General features: G+C 61.9%; 1 protein-coding gene across 1 annotated transcript in view; it reads right to left on the reverse strand.

Moving 5' to 3' along the window:
* Positions 1 to 16,695, reverse strand: part of VAV2 (vav guanine nucleotide exchange factor 2) — a 147,030-nt gene that overhangs the window by 40,550 nt on the left and 89,785 nt on the right. Inside the window, exons 4-5 of the mRNA XM_045562303.1 lie at positions 16,538 to 16,606; positions 1,690 to 1,792 (exon numbers count right to left, since the gene is read on the reverse strand). Coding sequence (XP_045418259.1) covers positions 1,690 to 1,792; positions 16,538 to 16,606 — 172 coding nt within the window. The remainder of the gene's footprint in view (positions 1 to 1,689; positions 1,793 to 16,537; positions 16,607 to 16,695) is intronic.

Genomic DNA, 16,695 nt, shown 5'->3' on the forward strand with positions numbered 1-16,695 from the left:
CAGCACCGGGCGCTGGGACCGGGACTGGACGTTAGAACCAGCAAACCAGCACTGGGTGCTGGGACCGGGACTGGACGTCAGAACCAGCACCGGGCGCTGGGACCGGGACTGGACGTCAGAACCAGCACCAGGGGTTGGGACCGGGGCTGGACGTTAGAACCAGCACTGGGCATTGGGACTGGGGCTGGATGTTGGGACTGGGCGTTGGGACCGGGACTGGACGTTAGAACCAGCACTGGGCATTGGGACTGGGGCTGGATGTTGGGACTGGGCGTTGGGACCGGGACTGGATGTTAGAACCAGCACTGGGCGTTGGGACCGGGGCTGGACGTTGGGACTGGGACTGGGCGTTGGGACCGGGACTGGACATTAGAACCAGCACTGGACGTTGGGACTGAGACTGGGCATTAGGACGCTGCGCTGGGTGAGGCAGGCAGGACACAGGAGCGTGGCTCCCCCTCCAGCAGGCTCTGCAAACAGCCCCGTGTCCCCTCCCACGTGCTTCAGAACCAGGGACAGCAGCAGGCTCCAGGACTACCTGCCCTGTGGTCTCTGGCCAGGCACAGAGGGGTCTCCACAGAGAAAGCCTGCTTGTCCTGGGGGCGGGGACCCTCCGAGCAGCCCCCCAGGCATGGCGCTCACATGTACCCCAGGACCCCAGCCTCCAAGGAACTTGGAAGTGAGGGCCCCGCTCAGAGCTCCCGGCCAAACCCAGAAGGCTCACTAGGCTTTCACAGGACAGTCCGGGCCAGCGCTGGGGAGTGACGGGGCCTCCAGCAGCGGGGGCCGTGGCTCGGCCTTCCTACCCCACCAGACTTTCCGGAAGGCTCAGGAGCAGAGCTGCCCCTCCACTCCCCAAAAAGGGCCCCTCTTCTGCGGAGCAAGGCCCTGGGGACGGTGGGGACGGTGGGGACGGTGGGGACGGAAGCCACCACCAGGCCCTTCAGGGCAAAGTGGGAAACCTGCTCTTGGCAGCAGGGCCAAGTGTGGGGACCCACTGCCCGCGTCTCCTCGTCACTTCCCGCGTGCACCGGTGGACATGGCAGGGCACCAGCTGTGGGGGGCAGGGGGTCCCTGGAAGTCCTTTAGGGATTTGTTGCCCGGCTTTTTTTCCCCACCCGCCACCGGCTGGTTACTCCCACACGAAGGAAACGCTGCGATTTGCTTTTCGAGAGATTTCCCTTTTCTCCAGGGAAGGCAGAGGGCATGGAAAGCCCCACGGTTGGCCAGTGGCATCTTGCCCACCCCTCGGGAGCCTGGGGGTCCGAGGGCACCACAGCCTGCCCCTAGGTCCCCACTGCCCCACCCCCGCCCACCGGCCCCCGCCCCCCACACAGCAGCTGCTGGCAACACACTGGCGCGAGGTTACGGCCAGCGCCTGCGTGGGGACAAACACCCCCGCAGCGTAAGGCACGCGGCCGCTGACCGCGCCAGCACCGCCCCTCGCTCTCCGCAGAGGACCAGACGACGTGTGCCGGGGCACACCCAGCTCGGAGTCACCACCCCAGGGCTTCCCGGGCAGCAAGGACGAAGAGCCCCACGGCAGCACACCTGGGCACCTCAGGACACCTCCACGGGGTGGGGTGGGGCGCTCCCAGCATGCCCCGACCCCCAGACGACCCCCCAGTCCTGCTGAGCGAGGCAGGTGCCCTGCAAGGGAGCGGTGGGGGCGGGGGGCTTACCGCTTACCATGGGCTGCTGCACCTCCACCTTGATAATGTCCTCGTAGATGTCGTCCCCTCCGTCCTCGCACGGGACGCAGTCGTAGATGTCCTCCCCCAGGTCATGCTCGCTGCACAGAAGGAGGCTGGTCAGCAGGGGGGCGCAGGGCGGGCCCTCCAGGGACGCAGACGGCCGCGGCCTAGGTGCAGTCCCCTGCTCCCACCTCAGTCCACAGAATGGGGACGGCGCCCACTTGCGGGTTCTGAGTCTGAACCAGCGTCGGGAACGTCGTCTTGCTTTGCCTGCTGCTCACACGACAGGTTTTTGAAGGACCCTCCAGGAAAGAGCCCGATGTCCCCAGCCCTTGGGTCAAACTGGGACATACACCAGATGCCCAGGGCGGGACCCTGCCTTCTCCCAAGTCTACGGCACCGCCCGGCTCCTGCCCAGCCCAGGGTCTCCCAGTCCTCACAGCCAAGGTGCAAAGGTCACGGGTGCGCAGGGAGGGACGCGGAGCTTGAGACGGACCTTCCCAAACCAGCACCAGGAAATCACCGCCTAATTGGCCATGCAGAAAGCTTTGTTACAGCTCATGACCATGGCTTGATTCTAGTCCAATGAGCTGTCCTCTGCCTGCAGGACTTAGTTCAGGGGACACCTCCCCCAGGAGGCCCCCAGAACACCCCACTTCATCTGTGCTCCAGGCTTCCCGGTTCACTCCCGAGCAGGGATGCAATTCCAGTGATTCTGAAAGCGGCTGCTGACCCACCTCTCCCCTGGACCAAATCAACTTCATCCCTTCTGAACCTCCACCCCTGGCACGGGCAGGTGCTCAGCAAAGTTTCCACAGAGTCGGCAAATGAGCCAGTCCACCCACCCACCTGCTTGGGGGGGTCACTGTGCTCGGGGGCTCAGGCCCAGGAACACCCCAAGGCCCAGGCCAGCCGAGGTCTTTGGCTCTGCCTTGGGGTGCGTCCAGGGGAGGCCGGGCCCGGAGGCTGGCCCTGCGTGCCCTCAGCTCGGTGCAGGGATGCACCTCACAGCCTGGGCTCAAGGCGGGGCCCGGCAAAGCCCACTTCCAGAAGGCACACAAAGGCCATGGAGCCCCCCACCCACCCCCAGCGGCCAGTGCACGGAGTGGGGGAGGCCAGGGCAGGGTGAGACCGGCACCCGCTTTCCACCATCCCCTCTCACTTGCTCAGGCTGGGGGGATGCGGGGTGTTTGTGTTCAAGGACACGCACGCAGCCAGAGGGGTCTCTGCAAAGCCCTCGCACCTTCCCTGCGGGACCCTGAGCCTCCCCACACGCTGCGCCCAGGGAAGCCACCCCCCCACTCTGCCTGAAGTTCGCAGGTTCTAGGCGAGCAACTGCGGGGGCTCTTTCCAGCAGGCGCAGCCCCTAGACGCCTGCCGCACGGCAGAGCGAGGCTGGCGGCAAAGCCCGTCGGGAATCCTGACACCGCAGAAGCGAGGCGAGACCGGAGCTTCCGGGCTGCTGAGCAGGACAACTCAGAGGCAGGTGAGGCCTCCATGCCCTGGTGACAGGCGATGGCTTTGCGCAGTGTACAGAGACAGACGGCCGGCGGACGGAATCGGGGCGGGGGTGGGGAGCTGGCTGTTAAATATTCCAAGAACCAATGAAATGGATAAAAATGGCTGCAAGTTGGGCCAGGAAAGGGGCCCCGAGGTCCCCCAGAGTGGGATGGCAGACAGCCATGCATGGGGACACCCTGGGTCTGGGACTGTCCCCCCAACCCCACTCGGAAGCCTTTCAACAAAGACCTCTGTGCAGCCCCCACCACGGATCACCCACAGCTGGTGCCCGAGATGGCCAAGCGCACCCAGGCTCATCGCCGGATGGCAGGGAGCTGACAGGGACGCCCCCTCGCCCCGAGCCTCCCGCCTGTGCCTGGTCACGTGTTCACCTGCTGTGAGTTCACGGCGGGCGCAGCTCTGCAGGCAGGCCTGGGCGGATGGGGGAGACTGGATGGATCCGTCGGTCTCGGGGGAGGCTCCAGCCCCACCAGGAGCCCAAAGGAGCGCGGTGGTGTTGGGCGGGGAGGGGCAGTGACAGCCCGAGTGTCAGGGGCTTCCCGGACAGATGAGGCTTGAAGGAGGCTTCGAAGCCGTGTGGACCTGGACGGGGTGCTAGGGGGACACAGGCCCTCCCCCACCCCCTTCCCGGGCCCCGTGTGTAAGTCAGCACTGACTCTGCGAGTCCGGGTGCAGACCTGCACGTACAGAACACCTGCGGGGCGCCAACAGGAGGCAGGCCGCGTGCAGGGTCTCCACCATGGCTCTGCTGAGGTTGACAACAGCCAAAATGCACCATAGCTGTAAGGTTTGGACAAATGGACACACCTGTGTAGATCACACCTCTACGCCACTCTGGAGACAATCTTGCCTCATCTCCCCTAAAAGTCTCCCACCTTCCGCAGTCACCACCCGACCACTCTGCACCAGAGATCAGTCCGGTCTGCGTGGAGCGTCGACCGCCGCGCCTGCAGCCGCCTTTGTGTCTGGCTCCTTTCCCGCCACAGCACCCGGTCGCCACGCTTACTGCTGAGTGCTGATCCCCAGCACAGCGACAGTGTGTCATCCACTCTGCCGTCTGTCGGACGTCTGGGCTGCTTCCAAGTTCGGGTTCTTGCGAATAAAAGCTGCCACTGAGCACTCGAGTCTGGTGTGTGTCGGGGGACATATGCTTTCATTTCTTTTGGGAATGAGATTCCACTAGGATGGGAGTTGCTGGGTCAAAGGAGAGGCGTATGTTCAACTTCCCGAGCAACCGCCAAACGTGCCCCCGAAGCGGCGGAACACCCCCGTCCGGCAGCGTGCGCAAGTCACAGCTGCTCCTCGTCCGCCGTCTCTGCGGGCTCAGACACTGAGTGGGGTGCAGTGAGACAGCGCCGTGGTCTCACCCCGCACTTCCCCCGTGACTAATGCCACCGAGGAGTCTTCCACGTACTCATTGCTCAAGACTTTTGTCCACTTCTAAAAACGCGCTGTCTTTTGTCCTCTTGAATTCCAGGAGCTCTTACATCATCTGGATACCAGTTAGATGTGTTTTATGATTTCGGCCCCTGTCTCTAGGTCGGCAACTTGTTTTCTTAATGGTTCCTTGACAGGCCTCGTTTTTAATTCCATGGAATCTAACCTGCCCACGGTGTGCGTCTGCCATGGAACCATCATTCTAGTTGGCCGACCAGCCGTCCCTCCTTGTGCCGACACCCCTGGGTCTTCACTAGTTTTACACAAAGTCTTGCAATCAACGCAAATCCTCCGGCTTCGTTCTTTGACAAGACTTTTGGCTACTCTGAGAGCCTTTGCATCTCCACACAAACTTTAGAACCATCTTGTCAGTTTCTTAAAAAAAAAAAGAAAAAAAAGTATGCCGGGATCAGAAACTGCTGGAATCCACAGTTTAATTTGGGGAGAACTGACATCTTCATACCATCTTCCAATCCGTAAGCACAGTCTACGCTTCTGGGTATTTAAGTCTTCTTTAATGTCTCTCAGCAAAGTACAGTGGTATTATCACAGAGGTTTGGGATTTAGGAAGTGCAGGGTTTCCCCAATGCTTTTCCTGCCTTCCTCACTCTTCCTGACTCTTCTGGGATCCAAACCGCACCTGCTAGACCTGCCGGACGTGCCCCCCACACAAGGCCCCCGTTCCCCAATCCCCCTCCCTCTCCAGTGCGCAGCTGCTGCGACGGTCTTCAAGCTCCATGCCTCTTTCCTCTGCTGTCTGCGACCTGTCATCGCGCTGCTCCAGCGACTGCTCGTTTCGGAAATTCTGCTTTTCGGTTCTAGAATTTCCACCTGACCTGTCCAAACAGTCTCTCTCTGCCCAGGCTCCCAGCTGTGTGTTCATGTGTCACACACTTTCCTCCGAGTCCTTGACCGTGTTTGTAAAAGCTGCCGCGGTGGTTAGTTTGACTGAGCTAAGCGATGCCCAGATTATTTCTGTGTGTGTCCGTGAGGGTGTTTCCAGAACAGCTTGGCATGTGAATCAGACACCAGGCAAAGAAACTCCTCCCCCGCCACTGAGGCCAGCGCCATCCCCACCGGGGGCCTGGGTAGAACAGAAAGGCGGAGGAGGGGCAGACACGCTCCTGACATGAGGCATCTGTCTCCTCCCAGCCTCAGACACCAGAACTCCCGCCCTCTACGCTGGCTCTGTCGGCTGTCTGTTCCCGAGCGTGACTCATTTTTCCATTTCCTGCACTTGGTGGTTTATTTATTGGTCACTGGACGTTATGAATGAGACACTGTGGAGACCCTGCATCCCACCAACTCCTGACACTGTTGTGAGTGCGCAGCCAGCCGGACCCCTCCCTCCCAGGAGCACCTCCCTGAGAACAAGCCGGACGACACGGCCCTGCCCACCTCTGCTGGAAGGCGGGACAGGACCACGGGACTGAGATGCTGGGCACACGCCCAGGGGTCACCCCAACACAGGACTGAGACGCTGGGCACAGCCCCAGGGGTCACCCCAACATGGGTTCACTCCCACGTTCTGAGCTTGCTTTTCTTTCCCACATCCATGATGACGGGGACATCCGTCCCCCCGGGCCTGCTCTCCATGCACGCTCCCCACTCGTCCCTTGTCACTGAGCAGGGCACCGAGGCTGAGCTGCAAGGCATGAGCGGCACAGCTGTGTTTTGGAATCTTAACTGGGACAGAGAAATCTCAGAGAGCAGACAGCACCCTCCTGCTATCCGCAGCCTGAGGGACACTGGGCAGCGCACCTTCACTCTCTGCTGGGGACACACGTGGCCTCCCTTCCCCTCGGCCTCGAGCACTGGCCGTGGGACTCTGCGCGGCAGCGGTTCCCAGCTGTGCAAAGGACTCCCAACCATTATTGATTCAGGCCAATCAACACTGCGAAATACAGCCTCGTGCGTGTTATTTGAAATTATAAAACAGTAGAACTGAATTTCACTAACGCATGCTCCAGATTATGGGAGGGGAATAAAGGGAACAGCAAAGAAGTGGTTTTCTAAAATGTAAACAGAATTATGCAAATAAACTTGGAGATATTTATAAAATAAATGTTAGTAATATAAACTTAGTAATCAAGATAAAAAGACAATCAGATTCAATCGGTTTAATCAATTTTATCCTAAGACCAACTCTGCTCCAGAAACCTGTTGGGTCCTTATGACACAGAGATGACAAAGGTCATCTGTCCCAAGGACCCCACAGCCCCGATGGGAGGTGACAGGGCAGCTTCTGTGTCCTAGTCCTTGTGCCAGATACCACTGTGACGCCATGTGGGGGTGACAAGCTCTGGCCCCTCACAGCCCTGCGGCCAACATGGACATGGAGACCCCATGGCTACCTTGCTTCTTAGCGAAGGCGTGTCTCCAAAATCCAACGTCTTCAACAGAGAGGTGACACATTACACGTCTCAGTCATCTGGGCAAACAGATTCGCTTATGTCAGGACCAGCTGGGCCCAGAGCATCTGCCGTCCAGGGCTGTCGCCGCGAGGAAGACGCAGGTGCTGGGTGGGGGAAGGGTGCATGACGAGGCCCACGGAGGGGTCTGAAGTGTCCTGGGAGGGCAGGGCAGTGATGGGGGAGGGGGGTTCTGATGGTGGGAGGGTCCTGGCCGCTGCCTGCTCTGGAGACGGGAGCTTCACGAGAACCCGCTAGGACCCGGCACATGGAACCGGAACCAGCCCAAGGCCCCTGCACACAATCCCCTAGGGCACAGGCCAGGCTGTCACACGTCCCCACAGACCCCGCCCCAGCCCAGCCCCACCCCACAGTCCATGAAAAGCGCCCCGAGGCCCCACCAAGTGGGAAAGTGCCTGTGAATCACTGAGGCACAATCCCATCGTGCCCTGGTTCTCTCGGGCTGCTCTGACTGCACCCTGATCCTTTGCAAACCAGTTTCCCAGGGAGACAAAGGTGTGAGGAGGTTCCATATGATCAGAGGCCGCACTTCACGGAAAAACTCCACGTCCCGCCACGCGGGGGGCTGGACCACAGTGCTGGGAGTCCCCATCGCCTCCGGGACGGGTGGGGCACCATGGCTCTCCCGCTGGTGGGACTTCGGGGGCAGCCGGGAGAGCCCGAGGCGGATCTCAGCCCCTCCAGTTTCTGGCTCTGTAACTCGGGCAGAGTAACTTGAGCCTCGGTTTCCCCATCTGCAAAGGGATGGCTGCAAGGAGCCACCACCGTGCGAATGATCGGCACAGCCCTGATGGCAGCAGGCAGGTGCTCCGTGAGTGGGGCCCGTGGCCCATCCTGGGGGGAGAGAGGCTTGCTCAATGAGACAACACGGCCATGCTCAATGGGTAGGCGTGGCCAGCACTGAAAATGACAGAGGCCTGAACCACAGAAGCCTAGGACGCCAGAAGCCGGGGGAGCCAGTGCCAACTCGGTCGCTGCTCAGCAGAGTGGCCTTCGCGGGTTCCCAGGCCGCCCTCTGTCCACGGCACAGGAGACAGCCTGAGACGGTGTGAACGGACTCAGGCCCGGGCAGGCACGCGGACCCCAGAGGCAGACGGGCCCCCGCGGCCAGGGAGGGGCTGCAGCCCGGCTCCCCCAGCTCCGGCCCGACCGGGGACAGGACGCCCCCCGTCCTGCTGCGTCTCATCCTCCCGCGCCTGCTGCTTCCCGGCAGTCAGCTGCGCCGACAGATGCTCAATCCCAGCCATTATTTCTGTCCTCACAATAGCCTGAAATCTCCCAGGAGGGGCCCCGGGCACGCCTGCCGCCCCCCAGAGACGACAAAACCTGTCACCTTCCCCTCCTGCCCGAGACCCACGCCCCGCCCCCGGCCCGGCAGCCTCACCCACCCCGGTTTTGTTGCAGGACGGCAGCTGCGCAGGGAGGCCCGTGCCCTGCCGCCCGCCGCAAATCAAAGAGACGCGAACAAACTCTGCTCTCTGCCTCTGGCGAGCCTGCGTTTACAGGGACATAAAGCATGGCTGCTGACAGGCTCCATGCGCTGCTCTGGCCCGGCTGTCTGACGCGGGCAAGCAGGCCGCCAGCCGCCACGGACTCGTTACCAGGAGACCACGTCGGGCATGTCTTGACCTTGGTCCGCCCCGCGCCGTGGTCCATTTCCAGGGGCCTGGGGTGCAGCAGCACAGAGAGGGCATCCAAGGCCCTGCACATGGACAGATGGACACACAGCCCCTTCCCACGTCCGGGAGCTCAGCCTCACACGCCCCCGGGCAGACCCCAACCACGGCCTGTGGAGGAGGCCCTGCTTTCCTACAGGCGGGACAAACCGGGCTTGTCACTCAGGGTCACAGAGCCATTTACAGGCACAGCTGGACAGGACCCTGTGCCCTCCCAGCCACAACTCCCTCTTTTCTTGGGATTCCACGCAGTGGAAAAGCCTCTCACCATCTAAAACATTCAGGAACCAAAAAGCAGTAGCGCCCAGGGCTGGGTCACAAGGGCTGGGCCGATGGCTCCAATCCCTCCTCTGCCATGTGAAGCAAACTGTGTGACCCCCAGCAAGTCACTTACCCTCTCTGAGCCTTAATTTGATCAACTGCAAACTGGGGGCTGGAGCACCCACCTGGTGGTGTGAGGGCCAAGGTGATGCCCTGAAGCCTGCCACTCGGGGGACAGAGGGGGACTGGTGAACCCCGGCTTGGACCCTTCAGTCTAAGAATTGTGACCACTCTCAGGACCTCCCACCCTCCGGGCACGTCCTCACACATGGTGTACCAGGCCCAAGTCAAGTCCTCTGTCCCTGTGGCGTGCCCTTAGAACCACCCTATGGTGAGACCACTGGGGAGTGAGAAACAAATGCAGGACAGTGAAAACCTGGCGACAAGGACCCTCCTGGCTACTCCCTAAGCACCTGGGCAAGGTGCACTTTATCGAGCCTGGAAGAAGCAGCTGGGGACGGGGCTGGGTTTTGTGGGATGAACAGGAGCTGGGCAGTCGGCGTAGACGGTCTGTACGTGAAGGACCTTCGCAGTAGGACCCAGCGAATAAAGCAGTATTTCTCCAGCTCCGCCGCTGGCAGGTCTGTGCTGAGTGCGCGGAAAATAACGTCGAAAAGGCCGAGTCTGTGTCTTCGTGGGCTTCCCGAACAGTGTCAGGAGAGTGACGTGGAGGGACCCTCTCCTGGCCACGGCCCGGGGGTGCCTGCGCCCTTCCGGAAAACGCTGAGATGAATGTGGACGTCTTCCAAACGCCCCTTCCCTGCCGGCCGCCTCCCCTGCAGAGCCACTGGCTGAGACCAGAGAATGGCTATGGCTGCCTTGGTCCCGAACGGACCTAAATGTAACCAGGGATTAAACACAAACATCCGTGGAGACCCGTGCGGTACATGCCGGCCGGCACACGGGTGAGCACTCAGCCAAGGCAGAGTGGTAACGGGGCGCGCTCGGCATCACCCCAGCACCGAGAATGAGCAAACCAGGCCTTTCCTGCAGTGCTGGGCTGGGGAGCAGGTTTCTGGGTCCCCGAACCCCACCCGGGGCCTTCCGAGACAGCCGAGGCCACGCTGGGGCCAGAGTACCAGGAAGGCAGGCCGGGGGCCTGGGCACGGGGAGCAGGGCGAGAGGCTGCTGTCCCACAGCTCCGGCCCGGCGAGGACAGAAGTGCCACCGAGACCAGTGGACGCAGCCTGGATAACACGTGCGGGTGGAGGAGCCGGAAGAGGGACAGCCGCAGAGGCCCCGACAGGGCTGTGACACTTGCCGACCGTGCTGCCGTGGCACCCCTGGGGTCGGGGAGGGTGGTTACGCCCTGGCTCTCCGACAGGCAGACGGGGGCGGCTGCAGTGCTGCTCCTGCCTGCGGTGTGACCCTGAGTGGTGTCTTCACTCTCAGAGCCCCGTCTCCTTCCTGGCGGGTGACAAGGCTCCAGGACCCGCCTGCCGGGCTCAGCGTGTGCGGCTGGAAGCGTCTGCTGGAGGTGTGTTCCAAGCATGCAGTTCATTCCATTCTGTCAGCCCCACGGCGGGCCAGGCTCACAGAGGACACGCTGGGGACCAAGAGACCCGACAGTGTTTGAGGAAACCACTTGCTGCCATGGAGAGGCCCAGGCCAGGGCTGAGCACGCAGTCTCAAAGGGTTTCGTGCACGAAGGAGGAGCCAACGTTGAGAGAGGCAGCTCCTGCCCAGTCCAGCCAGAGGTGTCCTTGTCGAAGAAGGACCATGGGATGGCAAAGGCCTTTTTGTCCCCAGCCGTCACCGGCCTTGAGAAGCTCAGTACCAGAGCCCTCAAGCAGGACCACAGAGCAAGGGGTCGGCTTTGCAGCACCAAGGGCTGGCCGGACGCCCGCCTCCCTCCGGCCAGCCTCCCCCCAGCCCAACTCTCCTCCCATGACACTAGGGAACTAGGCCCGCGGGGGAAGGTGCGAGGTGCCGTGCACAACTCTGCTTTGGGGAGGGTGACACCACCAGCCTCCTCCAGACCACGGTGGCTGGTTTGTGCTCCTCCCAGGGATGGGGCGGGGCAGCCGCAGGGCTGGGTGCACCTGCTTATTTATTTTTACTGGGGCTGTTTCCATGGAATCTGCTTTACCCCCTTTGGAAAAGCAATGCCTTGGGGTGCACATGGGCAGTTCCCAAACACGGAATCTCGCAGCCCACCCCAGGCTCCACACATGGCCGTCCTCCACGTATGTGGACCTCCCTGCACTGAACAGGTGTGAACTCAGGGAGGGTTTTTAGGTTTTTAAACAAACTTTCTCAGGGAGAGGTGAAAGCGTGAGGCCGGCGGACAGCCAGCGGCGAGGGTCAGGGGCACAACTTGCTCTCCGCCCTGCGTCCCCTGCTGCCAAAGGGCACCACACCGAGTGGCCTCAGCCGTTCAGGTCCCACTGCCGGCAGGCGGCCCCCACCCAGCCCCCGCACCCCCCTGGCGAAGGAAGCGGCCAAACCTCATCCACACTGGAAACTCCATCTGCACTTTATGCACCTTAAAAAATTATCCCAGCGATGCCAACATGACACATTTAAAGCTGCAAAGTCATTTTACGACGCGATAAAGCACGCGGCGCACACTCTGGGATAAATTATGCTCCCGCCACGCCACCGTCACATTTGTTTAAGCCTGGAAATCACCTCAACTCCAAGGAAAGTGAAATCAGTGTTAAGCAAGGCAGCTCCTAAATCACAGAACTGCAGATTCTTCAAGCTCGAAGGATCCACAGATCATCTGTGCGGATGCTCGCGTTTCGGAGATGGGAAACTGAGGCTCTCAGAGGGCTCCAACCGGCCCGGAGCCAACACAGAACCCCACCCCGAAGCCTGGCGTGGACCCGGCCTTTGCTGGCACCGGGTACCGGCCTGTGCTCTGGGAACAGCCCCAGGTACCAGATGGGCAGCAGAGGCCCCGGAGGAAAGAGAAGGTCACAGGCAAAGCCAGGCCCCGGGCGGCCCCAGCATCCGGCCACAGAAAGCAGGGAGCAGCCCTGGGCCTCGTGCCCGCAGAGCCCCCAGAGCCCCGGGCCCTCCCTCCCCGCTGGCACTCAGGAGGCGGCTGCCCCGAGGTCTCCTCTGTCCCTCCAGGGCCGCAAGGATGCTCAGGGCCAGATGCTCGGGGGAAAAGCCCTTCTAGACAGAACCTTGCTGCGTCTCAGAGCCTCACCTTCCTCCCAGGCAGCATCTCTGACCCCATAGCAGCCCACAAGGCCGCAGGGCCTGCTTGAGCACAAGCAAACTCCTGGGGGTGGGGGCACCTGGCCGGGACCCTGCAAACGGGGTGGGGTTTGATCCACTTGTCCCTGGCGCCCAAGGCCAAGTGCCTCCCACCCCAGCCGGGGCACAAGCAGGGCAGTTACTGGGCCAGGGGCAAGAAGCCGTGAGTTCCCCAGTCACCCCATCTAATTTGGGGCAGGAAACCTCTCCACGGGCTCCTGGTCCCAAGGCAGAGAAAGACGAAGGCTCCAAATCCCAAAGCGCCTCCCCAGACGCCAGGAGGGGAAGGCCCCCGCCCTGGAGGTGTGCAGGGGACGGGGCAGCAGGGGCGGCTCAGACTCACAGCCGAGCAGCTGGAGACGCCACGCGGGAATGTTTGCACCAGGAAAACTGCGACCAGGACCAGGGCACCTTACCCCACCCCTCCCAGAGCCGGTTGTTAAGCATTTACCAGCACAGCACGGGGAGAGGCCTGCGTCCACCACCCTCCTCTGGCTGCGCGGGGCAAAGCGCTCAGCTCAACAAGCCAGTCTCCATGTCCACGTCCCCCTGGGCCTCTCACCTGGCCAGGCAGAGCTTTCAGACTTCTCCTGTCCCTTCAATTCCCCGAGGAATCACTGGGGTCTCTGACGTGCCAGGCACCACGGGAGGGGGAGCAGAGGTGGACGGCCGGGCTCTGTGGGGGTGATACGAGCCGGCCATAACCCCTCACGGGCGTCCACGTAAGACACACTAATCACTGCATTTTGTTTGTCCCGTTGAACATGGGGCCCTGTCCTCACCTTTCTCCACCGGAGCCTCGGATCCCCAACAGACTGGAGCGGACCACGCCCGGCCTCGGTGAGCGGCAGCCGGGGTTGAGCACCCCTGGCTGGGGCGCCAGGAGAGGGGCAGGGGGCCCGAGACTCAAGGCCAGAGTGACCACACGGGGCATGTCTTGAAGCCAGAAAGAATCAGCACTGTGTCGCGGGCTGCTGTGCCCAGGCTGTAGCTGGTGGCTGAGTGCAGGTGTTGGGGGCACGCAGACCCGACCCCAGCGCCGCCACCCCCTGCAGCCAGCACAGGCTGACCCCGAAGCACCCTTCCGCACACCTAGTGCTCTCCCTCGCTGAAGCACCCTCCCTTTGGGAGTCGCAGAGGAATTCTGATTGGGCCCTGAGCCTCCTACGGTCTTCCCTGTGTGCCCCGGGACATGGATTTCTTGCTCTGTCCCACAAAACCACGATATGCCAGGCTTGCACGGGGCAACAGAAGCCATGACTCCGAGCTGGGTACCCCGGAGTCCCCTGCAGCCCGGCCCTGCTCTGCCCTCGCACGACTGCTCCACCCCCGCTCTTCAGCAAGCTTCTCCTTGGGCGCCGAAACCCAGCTGTCACCTCTGCTGAGAGGCCTTCCTTGCTTTCTGCGTCGGCATGCTGCCATCCCACCCTGCCCCCACGCCAACTATCTCGCCTGTCATTCTTCCCGTGTCACTCTTCCCGTACACACCTGCCTCCTCACCCTGGGCCGGGAGCCCCCAGGGCAGCACCCAACCCCGGGCTGCCAAGAGTCACAGCCAGGAAAAGGAGGAGCAGCCTGCCAGGGAGAGCCATTATGCAAATTCAAGGTACTGATTATTAGAGCAATTTAAAAAGAAGCCTCTCCTTTCAGGCTTATTTTGCTTGATAAAGCATTTTTAAGTGGCAATATTTTGTGTTAATTTTTTCAACCAGCTGCTCCTATTATTTGATTATACATCATTCAATGCTCTCAAAAGCCGGCGTAGAGCACTCGAGAAAATAACTTTAGTCTGGTATTATTCATTCCCGCAGGGAGACTCCGCTCCAGCTCCTGGAAGGATGCTGTGGACCCGAGTCTGTGCTGCCCGGCCCAGGGGCCACGGGCCACACGTGGCTGTACAGCTCACACCACGGCACGTGGAACTGGCTGCACCAAGTGCAGACTGTGCCCAGACACACGGACTCTGCTGCAGGAAAAGGATGTGCGGCCTCAGCGTGCTAAGCCCCCACCTGCACCCCGGCCACGCCCTGGCTTCCGGTCTAGGCTGTCGTTGCCCAGCTCCAGCCTTGAAAACCCACAGTTCTCTCCCCAAGCAGAGCCCAGGTAAGAAACGGCCTTTCTGTTTGTGTCTCGCAAATCGCCGTAACGGCTGAACAGCCAGCCCAGGTCCGCAGAGGCAGGGCAATGGCAGAGCCTGCTTGCAGTGAGAGGAGATGGGAAAACACAAAAGCATGAAAAATTTATTAAACTGGAGCCACTGGGGCCAAACTGCAAGTTGAAGATTCAAATTCACTCTCCATCCCTGGATCTATGAGCTGCATCTGCAGCGGCTGCGGCCGTCGGGAACTCACCGGCTCCCCGAGATCACTGGCCTGTGCGAAGCCACACGCCCGCCAGGCTCCCGCCCGGGAGGAGTCTCACGCCAGGCCCTGGCTGCACGAGGCCAAGCCTGCGGACGTTCCTGGAGGACGCAGAGCCCCGGCCTCAGGCCAGTGATTTAGGAGAAGCAGCAGGTGGGAAGCTCGGCCCCCCGCACAGGCCTGGGGCGCAGCAGCTATGCTCAGTGTGAGGTTGGGGCACAGACCTGGGGTACAGTCACGGCTCTGCCGCTGACCAGCTGAGACGTGGGCCAGGGGTGTCTCCTCTCTGGGCCTCAGTTTCCTTATCTGTAAACCAAGGACAACCACAGAGCAGACCTCCCAGAGCAACTGTGGGGAGAGGGAGGCCACGAGACGAAGCCCCTGCAGTGCCCGGCCCTGCAAAGGCAGGTGAGACGCTCGCCGTGGCTGTCCTGTTACTCGGGTGCTGCCGTTCCTCCTCCTGCACGAGGCGTGGGACCGGGACGGGAGGGACATGACGAAGACACGGCGTCTGACCCTCTGTCTGTGGGAGACACTTAACCCCTAATCACAGTGCACCCCTTGGATGGCCAAAAGCCCAAATGGGGGTGTACATGCTGGGGGTGCCAGCCGGGGCAGGGCACAAGAGGCTTCCAGAGTGGCAGGCACTTGGCCTGCACCGGGCAGGTGAGAGGTTTCCAAGGCAGAGAATGTGGGCCAGGGAGGGGGGCAGGCAGCTCCAACCCTGAGCTCAGCAAGCAAGGTGGCTGCAAGGCTGGTCACCCTTGGGGACCTCCCTCTGCTGTGTGACCAGCCGGACCCCTGAGCTCTCTGAGCCTCGGTTTCCTCGCCCCTTACAGGGTGGAGCGGGCAGCCCTGCTCAGCCTCAGGAGGCCCCGTGTGCCGGGGTGGCCAGAGCCTTTTGTTGGACTGTTCTAAGTCCCTCTCTGACTCCCAGGACTGGTCAGGGCAGCAGCGGCATCCAGGGGCGCTCCAGGCCCTGGGTCTTCTGGCCCCTCCGCTGCTCACAGCCTCTCACCCGCGCAGTCGGCCGGCTGTCCCAGGGCTCCCAGCAACAGGTGGGCCCAGGGCCCCACGGCCGGCCCAGGTTCAGGAAAATGGGCAAGAACTTTCTTTCACAGAATTGCCGGAGACAGGCCACCAGCATGGCGCTGACACGCTGATTTCTGGACGACTTAAATTGTTTATATAGACAGGGGTCTTGCGGAAGCGTTTTCCTGGGCCCCATCCCCTATAGGCAACCGGGGTGTGAGCGTGAGTGACAAGGCAGGTGGCTCAAACACAGCAGGCGCTCAATACATGCCCTTATGCGTATCCTTATTGCTATTCTCATCCTCAGCCTGTGCTCTAAGATGAAGGGAAAGAAATACAGCAAGAGTCATCCCAGTAGGAACACGCACCTCATCCAGGACAAGGAAACGTGCCTCAAACGGGCACCCGCCCCGCAGCCGGACGCCCAGGAGAGCAGTGGCAGCCTAGCTGCTCAGGCTGGCCCCTCCCCATGCCCCTCCGCCAGCCCCCCACGCGACCCCACCGTGGCCACAACTGGCCCCGCAGGCCACGCCCGGGCAGCGTGCGTCCCCTCAGCGCGGGGAAGGAAGGAGACGCAGCAGGGCCCACCTGGGGCCCCGACACAAATGGACCCCCCAGACCCCTCTGCTCTCAGCCTGTGCTCTGGGGCCTCTGCTTCTAGAAACGCCAGCTCCAGCCCTCGCCCACGCAGCCTCCGCGGCCAGGCTGGGGGCTCTGCCCCCCCGCCCCCCACACCTGAGCGACCCCTCCCCCAGCGCCAATGTGGCCACCAAGTTTTCTCCCGACTCCTGGACACCGTAAGAAACTTCTTCCCTCCTTCCTCCCTCTGCCTCCCCCCACCTCCCCCGGCCTCTTACTCGGCCAGCTCCTCCAGGCTGCGGTAGACGTCATCGTCATTCTCTGTGGTCTCCTCCGAGGGAAACGGCCTGTGGGAGAGAGAGAGAAAGGGACGTCAGCGGGTCCCACGGCACTGCCACCCCGGTGGGGCCCCGCCTGGGACCTGCCACAAAGCCCT

Source organism: Lemur catta, chromosome 10 (assembly GCF_020740605.2).
Source record: "Lemur catta isolate mLemCat1 chromosome 10, mLemCat1.pri, whole genome shotgun sequence".
NCBI classification, from domain to species: domain Eukaryota; kingdom Metazoa; phylum Chordata; class Mammalia; order Primates; family Lemuridae; genus Lemur; species Lemur catta.